The 11,448-nt window shown below is 30.9% G+C and overlaps 1 protein-coding gene across 1 annotated transcript; it reads left to right on the top strand.

Moving 5' to 3' along the window:
- Positions 1-854: 854 nt before the first annotated feature.
- Positions 855-5,531, top strand: LOC147394218 (GPI-anchored protein). Its single transcript, XM_086454339.1, has 2 exons — positions 855-1,620; positions 4,988-5,531. Exons 1-2 carry the CDS (start codon positions 952-954, stop codon positions 5,312-5,314), a joined length of 996 nt encoding a protein of 331 aa, XP_086310465.1. The 5' UTR covers positions 855-951; the 3' UTR covers positions 5,315-5,531.
- The last annotated feature ends 5,917 nt before the right edge of the window (positions 5,532-11,448 follow it).

The raw sequence follows: 11,448 nt of genomic DNA on the forward strand, positions 1-11,448 counted from the left end.
TCTATTTGTTCCCATAGACGGTGCCAATTGTAGAGGCGATTTTCGTGATCACCTCGGAATCTGAGGTTTTCTGTGTGCTAAATCTCCTATGGATCATCTTTGTTCCCTAGTACACAAAGCTTCCAATGCCTAAGTTAGATCTCACAAAAAATTTGATAGAATTTTAATGAGATAAAATTGCGTACCTTTTGGTATGACCATTCTCCTCTATTTATAGTGAAGGAACTTCCATTTTTTACATTTCTAATCTTATCTCATTCTATTTTGGATAAGAAACATGGGATCTCTTAACAATAAAACCTTTCCTAGAATATCACATTGAAATCCCAAGAGGCTAGGAATTTACGCGCCTTTTCTTCCGAGATCTCCTTCCCCTTGATCATTCCCTAAACCTCGAGTCCTAAGATAGAAACTTGAACTACCCGATCTATACATTGTACAGGTTAGACTCAATAAATCAGGTAAGATATCAAACGAACTTCCAACCTATTTCACTATCTCAGTGGCTAAGGAATTTATTCCTTCGCATCTATGAACCTTTCTCATTCTTTTTTGAATGCATACAATGCCAATTTATAGCAAAAATCATAAACCAACATAAGACTAGGCTCGATAACTGAATGCACTTAATAGTGGAGCAAACACATTAGGATAGCACCAATTACCACCAACTTATTAGTCAATCTCAAACAGTTGTTATTGTACTAACTAAAAGTGTTTAATAGTTGCTAGTACACAAAACAAAGCTTTCCTTTTCAATGATATGTCCATCATATACATTCATATTAACCCCACTAACATGATCCATAAAAGAAACAAACAAATTAAGCCAACCAAGCGCCCGACCCCACTTCTTTCCTACTGTACAACTTCTTTCTTCCCTAACCTCAAGTCTTATCGTTTGGCCTCAAAAAGCGAAACCCTCACTCTCTCTCTCTCTCTCTCAAAGAAATGTCCCAAAACCCTCTTCTCTGCTACGGCGTCTCCGCTACATTCTTCCTTCTGCTCCTCCATCTGCCCCTCCTGCCCGCTCCACCCATCCTACCCGAACCAGACCCAGCTTCGATCCAAACATTTTACCCGAACCCAACCCCACCCGCAACAATCCCAGCTTTCCCAGAACAATCAGACCTCACAGAATGCCCATTAGACCTACCCAAAGACCTCTTCCACAGCATAAACAACGCTTGTGGTGGAAACAATAAACAAAGCAAGTTAAAACGAAGCAGATGCTGCCCTGTACTTGCCGCATGGCTATACTCCTCTTATTCTTCTATAGCTTTGGGCAGAGCGGGCAGGATGGCTGCTGTTCCATACGACCTGCCCGTTCTGCCTGATGATTCGGAGACATGTGTGGCTAATTTCGAAAAATCATTGAAGGGTAAAGGTGTGGAGTTGAGGAAACCTAATGAGACTTGTGATTTGGTTTACTGTTATTGTGGGATAAGGTTGCATCCATTAAGTTGTACAGAAGCGTTTTGGGTTTCTAAAGAGGGGAAATTAGCTGGAGATGAAAATGTGGAGAAACTTGAGAGAGATTGCTTGAATGAGAAAGAGAATAATAAGAAGGGTTATTCAAGTCTTGCTGGATGTTCTAAATGCTTAAAGAGTCTCTATGAGGTAAGGATTTTAGACAAATTTATATTGTTTGCTTGTTTTTTTTTTTTTTTTTGATTAGAGAGGAAAATACAAGATCCATAATCTCTACTCTCTAATGGTAATTGGGAAAGTTTTTCACTTTTTTGCTTTTTGTTCATCAAACAGAAGGCTGAGATGGGAAGATATTCTTATGGATTCTCAAACTGATCTCTAGACTTCATTGTCTAATTTTTAGGATAACTTTTTTTTAACTCCCACCTCAACCGTACGTTTGATGTTGAGTCTCAAATGTCGTTTGTGGAAAGAGAAGTCCCACCAAAAAAAATAATAGAGAAGTTATGTTTGAGAACGAATATCACCGCACCAACTTTTTATTATGACACACTAATAATAGAGAACTCTCTCATGGTTTACAAACTTTTCTGACACAATTGGGTGGGTTTTGTATATATATATATATATATGTTTTGATAAAAAAATGGATTCTGTATTTCTTTTTTTTTTTTTTTTTTTGGTAAAGATAATTACTTTTTAATAATTAAATATTCATTATTATTAAAAATATGATTTTTGGGCTCAACATCTTTTAATCTGTTGAAATAAAATAAATTATTAGTATTTGAATATAAAAAAATATTAATAAATGTTTTTAAATCGTGTTAAATGATTTGTCACCCACGAATGAGATGATTCAGGTGAGTCAACTCGGTCCCTTTTGGCGTTTTATAACAAAAGATTGGTGCGGCAATAATTGTCCTGTTAAGTGTTTATTTTTAGGGTGATTTAGACATAACCACCTAGCACGGCTGTTTTATTTTGGTGAATATTTGAAGGAATCCCGTGTTTTCAAACTAATAAGATGCACCCTTTGACCTTGGTCTTCTCTGAAGGATAAAATGGCTTAAGTGCCCTTGTCTTCAACCTACAACCAAACCCTTCCCGATCTATTATTCTTAACTGTTAAAATTTTCACCCCTGTTAAGATTCTTTAAATGTTTTAATGTCCTCTTCAACTTTTATGTTCTACTTATATCAACCTTCAAACATGAAGAATGATTTTTGATGTAAATGGCAATGAAATTTTTGGTAGAAAAGTCAAGCATTTTCTATAAGGAATTAAAGATGAAATTGAGAATGATAGATTCAAGATAAAGTTTAATAGATTAAAAGTAATTTATTATAGTGATTGAAGATTTGGAAATGATTGATTTTAGAGAGGAAAAATCAAGATCTTTGGTTATGGGTCGAAGACGAAGACGATGATATTTTAGATCAATCTTTGTTAGATTATAGAAAACTTACTTAGTGGTCCGTGACAAGAAGTTTTCTTTTTTATTTAGTCCCTGATTTTTGGGGGTTAGCTAAATAATTCATTTAATAAATATCTCTTCTCTAATTAGTCCCTGAACCACATTCTAGACATTTCTCACGATTGAAATGTCGAAATTACTCTAACCATTAAAACTCACCATTTTCGTATTAAAAAATTGAATTTCCTGCATTCCGATCGAGTTTTGGAGATCTCATTTTGATGAAAAGGATTTGAGAAGGAAGAACAAGTCATTTTCAAGTATTTTAAAAATATATGTAAAAATTTTCAATTCTTTTAATTCATTTTTGGATGAAAATCAATCAAGGGTAGTTCTTTTGGTTTGAAATCATCTATATGGTCGTTACGTCAAGTTTTAAGTCGATCTTTCCATGTATTTTAGTTGGAACCTATCTACCTGAAACTACTACTTGATCGATTCTTTTGGCTACCGAATGACTTAAGACTGGATAATCGTATTCTTGTTGTCATACTCTTGCTTGCCTGACCATTGTTTTATTCATGATTACTTGTATTGGGCCTATCCTATGACTACTGCTTGTTCAATGAGATCTTGTTTGTTCAACAAAAGGTGACATATGACTTTTTCTCAAAGAATGAATCTATTAGGATCATGATTGTGTTGTGATAATGTAGCGAAGTAGTCACAACCCCACTTTATTATTGGAAAAATTCAAAAAAAAGAAAAAGAAAAAGGAAACGGGTGGGTATTACAATGTTGAGGTTGACAATTTTCATTTTGAGTTCAATATTTTTAATTAGAACTAGTGAGGTTGATAATAAATAAAATTGGTGAGGTCGACAATAATTATTGTTGATGTTGACGATAAAAATATTGAACTCAAAATTAAACATTGTTGATTCGACGTTGCAAAATCCATTCGTTTTCATTTTTTCGAGTTTTCCCAACTACAATACATGGGAAGATTGATTTAAAACTTGATATAACGATATATGTAGATAATTTCAAATCAAAAGAATCAATCTTCATCGTTTTTTATAAAAAAAATGAAGCAAAAGAATTGAAAAATCTTAGTTTTTTATTTACATTTTTAAAATGTTTGAAAATTGCTTCTTCTTCCGTCTCAAATCTCTTTCATTGGAATGGAGTCTCCAAGAGTAGACTAGGATGTTGAAAATTTAATTTTTTGGACAAAAATGGTGAGTTTGAATAATTATACAATTTAAGACATGAGAAACGTCTGGAATAGGGTCGAGGGATTGATTAGAAAAGATGGATTTATTTAATGGATTATTTAGCTCACCCCTAAAAGTCAAGGACTAATCAAAAAGAAAAATTAGCGTCAGGGACCATTAAGTAATTTGTTCTAAATCATATGAAAACGAGCAGGGTAAGGGACATGTTATTAGTTTGAAAACTCTGGGGTATTTCAAATATTCAACTAAACATAGAGGCGGATGTCTAAATTCTAAATCTCCCTTTATTCTTTTTTTATGGAAAAAGTCAGAATAATTTCAATAAACAAAGTTAAACTTGAATTTAAGACTTTAAGTCATCAATGCAATGCAACTCCAGTTGTAGTCAAAGTGTAGTAATTATGGATATTAACTTTGAAGGCGTGTTAATGTACTACCTGCAGTTAATTAGCTACACTACTCACGATCTTTCACACACAACAGGATTCCTATTCTATAGGTCCACCAAATGGTGGATCAAACTTTCAATGAGTGTGGACCCATAAAAAAAGGACCTTGCCGGATCTACAGCTGTCACTGGATAGGGGCCGGATCATATTGAGTTGGTCTGGAACCAATCCGACGGATTTTGGTCAGATTGGGTTTTAATTGGTTCTCAATGTTATGATCAAAATCCGACCCAATAACCATCAAATTGGGTTTGAATTGAATCAAACCCGGTTTACTGGATATTTGATATACTTTTTCACATTTTATTGGATAGGACATTGTTGATCTAGAAATTTTATCGGATTGGAACCTTACCAGAATCCAAATGGAATGGATTGGTTTTCGGATCTGATCCGATCCATTGACAACCTAGCTATCCTTTTTAATTAATTAATTAATTATTTTTTGCAGCTTAATGGGGATAAAAATGTAAATAAGAGTAAATCATCATCAGACAGGAAGAGCAAGATGCATAACAGAGATTGTGAGTTGATGGGTCTGACATGGCTTCTCTCCAAGAACCGATCTGCTTACATTTCTACTGTAACTAAAGTTCTAAGAGCTCTCATGATGAACACGGACGGTTCCGATCCTCAATCATGTAGCCTAACAAGTGATGGGTTGCCCTTAGCCGTCGATTCTTCTCAGCTGGAGGATCAATCTTCGTCCAACATCCTTCAAACACTTTCTTTTGTTTATGTTTGTGTCGTCGTCTCATTCTTATCCATCCTGTTTTAATTTGAGTGCTCTTTAACTTTGTTCTCTTGGTAGTGTCTATTATTGTAGGAGTTGTTAGTTGTTACATCCAAGGCCTTAAAGGGCAAGAGTCTTTGGTGCTGTGTTGACCGAAATGCCCTCCCCTTTTTTTCTTAATCTCTTTTGTCTTCATTATCTTTGTGGGAACGGCTTGTAATTTTCATTGGAGGTAGTATTGAAAATTTATTGGACTTGTATTTATGGTTAGTGGTTGGTAGTTGCGAACCCCCCTCCGTCGCTGGGAGGCAAGTTTGATGTTATTGTGATATTTTGAAAGCTCCACCAAAAACAATTATGAAATGTTTTATGAAGTCGAGACGAAGACCACAATAATGGCATTGCCCTTGTTAATTATAATAACATACATGGAAATTTATCAATTAATTATTGGTATTTCTATTTATTATCAAAATAGTTTACTCTTTCTTCATATTTACTATTTCATTAGGAAAATGCTGGAATGACACGAACCGAGACACGAAGGTGACAAAAATGATATTGTGATGTGTACATAACTATAGATGTTTTTTACTTGTATCTCGCGGAAAAGCATATATGACAATGTGCATGACACCACAAGTTTTTGTCACCTTGTGTCTCCTTTTGTGTCACCCTAGCACGACTCGATTCATTATGCTAGGACACAAAAACTCTTTCATATATTAATGACTTTGCCATCAAAAAGTAATTGTAATGGTACTTATTACCCAAGCGAAAGACATTCGATGTGACTTATTGGTGAACACTATAGTCTATTATTAGACTTTATCGAGATTAATGTTAGAATTTGAAATTTAAAAAACAAATTAGATGTACTTGATACCATCATTGATGATAACTACTTGCATCCAACGATTGATGATTAGCCTATCAACACAAAACGATGAAATTTGTCAACACTAATCGGTTTTGTAATAGAAAATAAATTCTTCTTCTTTACTTATCCTTTTTCCCATACTCAAATTTTCCATTACTCTCATCTTCTCTTATCCCTATCTTCATTACGACTTTTTCTTTTCATTTCAAATTCTTCTCCATGAGTACAAAGAAAGAAGATTGATAATCTCAAGATGACTTTGAGTACCATCCTAAAGAAGTTGACAAAGAAGAAACTGATCTCACCATTACAACTTAGATTTGTACCTAATGCCCTTCAAAACAATCACAAAGGCAACCAATTCTGCAGGTTTTACCAGGTTATAGGTCATTACACCAACATATGCATATCTCTCTGTTACTTTATTCAGGATCTCATTGATGAAGGAAAGATAATCTTTAAGTGAAATGTTGGGCCTTCTGGATAAAACACCAGTTTAGTTGTCCTAAGTCTCTCATTTTGATTCTTGTTTAGTCATCTATAGTCTATCTGGTCCGAGTCAAGTCATTCTCTAAGTCATGTCTTGGTTGCAAAAGTAGTTTTTTTTCCAAGAGTCTTCGTTCTAGTTTACTAACTAAGTTCTTTTACTCTAATAAAATAAAAAAGTTTTTCAATTATTATATGTGCAATAAGTTTTCAAAATCTAAAAAGAAATTTTATTAAACATTGAAGGATTATTCTTGAGAAGCATGAATGAGAATTGCCCAATCCCTAAAGGAACATTAGAAAATAGTGAATTTACTCAAGAAGTTCAAAGATGTTTTGCCATGTCCCTGATTTAGGATCTAGATTTTCCCAAATCTCAAGGAAAGAGCGAAAAATAATTAAAAAAATTCAAATAATGATATTCAAAACTTAAATATGATATGGATTTCTCCCAAATAATTTCGATAGAGTTTTTCCTAAAAATTAGACTTATGAAAAATTTTCACCTTTAGAAATATACTTGTATAATCAAAATTCATATATCGACTACATTCCAACCACCATATCATAACGAGTATATCTTATTTCAAAATCATACTATAATTACATCCCAAAAGTACACATAAATCAACTACACATCTCATATAGATCAACAATTGTCCACGTCATAAATATTAACTCTTACTCTTTGAACATATACATACAAAAACACACAATACACATGATGCTAATATATACAAGGAAGTCCAAAACTATATAAAATAGTTCCACTAAACTTAAATTTTAACTTACAAATAATAAAAATAGTGTTCATTATCCTAATTTTGCGATCCTTTTATAAAATATTCTTCATCAGGAATAGACATATCGGTAATTTGGACATCTGTAATGTATTGTTGGTAGAGTGAGTAACAAGGAAGTTACTCAATAGTAAACTTACATTTCAAATTAATTGTCCTAATACGAATGAATAAATAAGTTAATATATTTTAAATAATAGAGGTTTTTAAATAAATAAATAAAACGAATAACACTCGAAACAAGCTAATCTTTAATAAAATAATAACGAAATATCTCCATCTCATAATAAAACAAAAGAAACATAAACATATCATAAAAATATCAATCTTTGTGGTGTATTTGATAAGAATGATAAAGTATATGATCGATACAAAAATATCGATCTGTATATCGATCATCTAGTACTTAACCAGTGTAAAACTTATTATTTGTTCTTGATTTTATGGTCGGTCTGGCAATTTACCATAATTAGTTGATCATATTTTTTGACTCAAGTTGGTCAATGATCCGTAATGAAAATTAATCATTTGATTACTATAGACTATAAATGATCATTTGACAAGCCAACTTCATCGTACCTCTGTAGAATGTATGTGTTACTAATCATTTTAGTCATATACAAACTATCTTTATAATATAATTTATTATTTTTCAATAAAGATAAGATATGAATTTCTTGAATAGTAGGTACTAAGATATTTTCAAGTGATATCCCATATTATCGGAGAGAATATCAAACCCCTATTATTCTAAATTAATTGGTTGCTTCTGAAAAGAACTATCGATTAATCTTATGGGCATTCATTACCCCTTTAATAGATAACAAAAATAATTATTATATTTTTTAAAATTTATTTGAAATAAATAAAAATAAATTTGCAAGTATGACGATATTCCCAAGTATTTTAAAATTATAAATATGTAGCAGTATATCAAAAGTAGTAAATTATAAAATATTAACATATAGGTACACTGTCTCACGGGTACTGTCTTGATTGCATCCCATGCTCTATTACATAGTATTCAAAAGTACTTTAAACTTGAAAATTCATCAATACAAGCACATACAGCCGATAATCCCATTCTCAATTTTAAATTTAAACTTAAATATTTCATCTTTTTAATATATAATCATGCAATAAAAATACATTTTCAAAATCTGATGTCTTAATAATTTTTTAAAATGAACACTCTACGAAAATTACTATGAAAATCAATTTGTTAAATAAATTAATTTTTTGGTTACATCCCCCGAATTCATTTATTTTTATTTCACGATATTTAAATATCAAAGAAAAGATATAAAACGAATTGTTCTACAGTCTGATGCATGAATTTTGAATTTTAAACCATAACAAATTGAAACTAACTATCAAAATTAAAATAAAACAGATTTTATTGAAAACTATATTACGAATTTGAAATTATAAATTTCCTATTTTTGCAACTGGGTTTTTCGTATCCTTACGACATAAAAATGATTTTTCTAGGTAATTCCCTTAGTAATTTAATTAAATAATTTGGTGACTAAATAGATCTCAAAGTCGTGTATATTTTCTTCTTCAGTGTCGGATTTTAATTTACATCCTAAATACGTTTTAAATCTCGATTGAACGTAATGTGCGTGAATCCACTTTCAAACTCACTTGTCTCTATCTTGATTTCAATGTCACAAGTATAATGAACATCGACTAATTTTTTACTTTATAATAATATAAAATTTTATATTATAATATATTGGCTAATACATCTGTTATATCACATATTCTAACACTTTTTAATTTATAATATTTTATTATATTATATAATAATATATAATATATAATATAATATATAATATATATAATATAATATATAATATAATATAATAATATTTATTTTAATTACATTCTTCCCCTTTAATATTTCAAAATTTTTAAATCTATCATATTTTCTAAATAATTATAATTAAATCCAATTTTAATCAAATAATTTATTTTAATATTTTAATAATATAAAAATAATTAAATATTATTTTTTTCCATTATGTCCATTACATTAGACTAATTCGAATTGTATATATGGGATTATCGAAATTCTTTACTAATTTTTCTCTATTGATCAAAATACCCCTTATGCCCTAAGTTTTTTTAAAAAAATTGATATTTTCATGACTTATCATATTAAACTCGAATTTAAGTATGCTGACAATCTAAACTATGTTTTTTTTATGCTTTTGAATTCAACGGTAATGTTTATTTGATCAAAAGAGATTCTTATAAAATTTTGAGTTTTATCTACTTCGACTAAATATTCTAATTCTTGGATCATAGTCATGATAAAGTTCTCTGAATTGTACATTTCACTTAGCAAATTCTCCTTCTAGAAATTATTATTTTAGACCAATAATATTATGATTTATTTTTAATAATTTGTTTATTTATTTTAATAGGAAAATAGGTCAATATAGTTGTTTTAATTCCTCGATGTACTTAATAAATTTCAAGGTGTTACATGTTTTCATATGATCCTATGAGGATATGCCAAGTGTAAATATCAATATTTTCCAATACTAGATCCTTTTGAAGTATTTCACCTTTGGATACAACAAGAATGCGTAAAATCAAATAAAGGTTGTCCTCTCAATTCAAAAGGACATCTTATCTCAAGTGGACCATGAATAGGAGATAAAAAAATCATAACGTGTCAATGAATTCAAGCACTCAGAGTTGGGCTATCAAATTGATCAAGTACTTCTAGATATGAAATTTATTACCTTAAATATGAGGCACGATGTTCATAATCTCTCATCCTAGACATCAAGTAAGGAAGCATTACAGTGTGGATGTCAAAAAGGAAAATGTTAGGACAAACCAGGGGCAAAGATTTTCTCTCTAGAAGAAATACCCTTATTGAAAGTCAGAATTGAAGATCAACATTTCAAGTGAAAGTCTACTCAATCACTCGATAGATGAAACTAAAATCATTCATCAAGAAAAGTAGAGTGCCATCAAGGGCAGACCGTTCATCACCAAAGAAATCTTCAAAGCCAAAACAATTGATCAACCTGGACCAGATCACACGATATCTCATTTAAGGAGACCTTTATTTGGTCGATGTATTTTTCTAGTCTTACCCTATTCAAAATTTATCATTTGTTAGCTCTTTATATCCTACGTGAAAATGTAACCTGTAATGACCTGAAAATCTTAATATGTATCTCGAGAAAATAATTTTAAATTTTTATGTTGATTCAAAAGTATGGATCCTTAATTTCCAATATTTAACTTCACTAATAGATTTAGAAGGGTCGAGAAACACACTTTAGCCTGTAAGCACGCTTTAATCAGAAGTTGATTGAAAAAGTTACCAAATCCTCGAGTTTGCATTAAGTAATTACTAAATAGGTAAATGAAAATTTAGAGACATAATTTGAGGAATCCGATCATACCATTAGGTTCATATCGAAAAATCATCCGAAATAGAGTATAAGAATATTTGAATCGATATTCGAAAAAACAACTCATAAAATAACGCGTACGTCCCAACTTAAGTTATAAATATCAGTCCCTCTTAGAAAAATCTGATTTATTTTATTTTCATCTCCAAATAAAACTCAACCCTTTTTTCTCGAGATTTGCAACTTAGATCTATGCCAAACGAGAATGATTTGAGATTTACCGGAAGAATGAAAATTGTTCATCTAGTTGAGTTACGCATAGACGTTATAAACATTGATTTTTGTTGGAGGAAAACCTTTGAAATCAACTGGAGGTGATCTTTAGATTCCGTTCAACCGTTGAATATAGTTTGAAGTAGGATGCTTTCCCTTCTACCCTCTAGTTGTATGAAAATTTTCAAAGAAATGGATATTAATTGATAATATTATTATTATATTCCCATTTTTCGATGAATCGACGAGGTTCAGGTATATTTGATTCAATTTGAGCGTAGTTCTAAGCTTTATATCGATTAGATCTTTGTTTCATTAGATGTTAATAAAGTTTTAGATTAATAGAGTTTGAAATATTCA

The sequence above is a fragment of the Akebia trifoliata genome, chromosome 9 (genome assembly GCF_017979445.1).
Source record: "Akebia trifoliata isolate Shusen 1 chromosome 9, ASM1797944v1, whole genome shotgun sequence".
NCBI lineage: Eukaryota > Viridiplantae > Streptophyta > Magnoliopsida > Ranunculales > Lardizabalaceae > Akebia > Akebia trifoliata.

What these genes read in the sequence shown, in the direction of transcription:
- LOC147394218 (XM_086454339.1), top strand. Translation starts at nt 952, where the DNA reads ATGTCCCAAAACCCTCTTCTCTGCTACGGCGTCTCCGCTACATTCTTC. An exon ending in GCTTAAAGAGTCTCTATGAG is followed by an intron (nt 1,621 to 4,987) that starts GTAAGGATTTTA and finishes TATTTTTTGCAG; the next exon opens with CTTAATGGGGATAAAAATGT.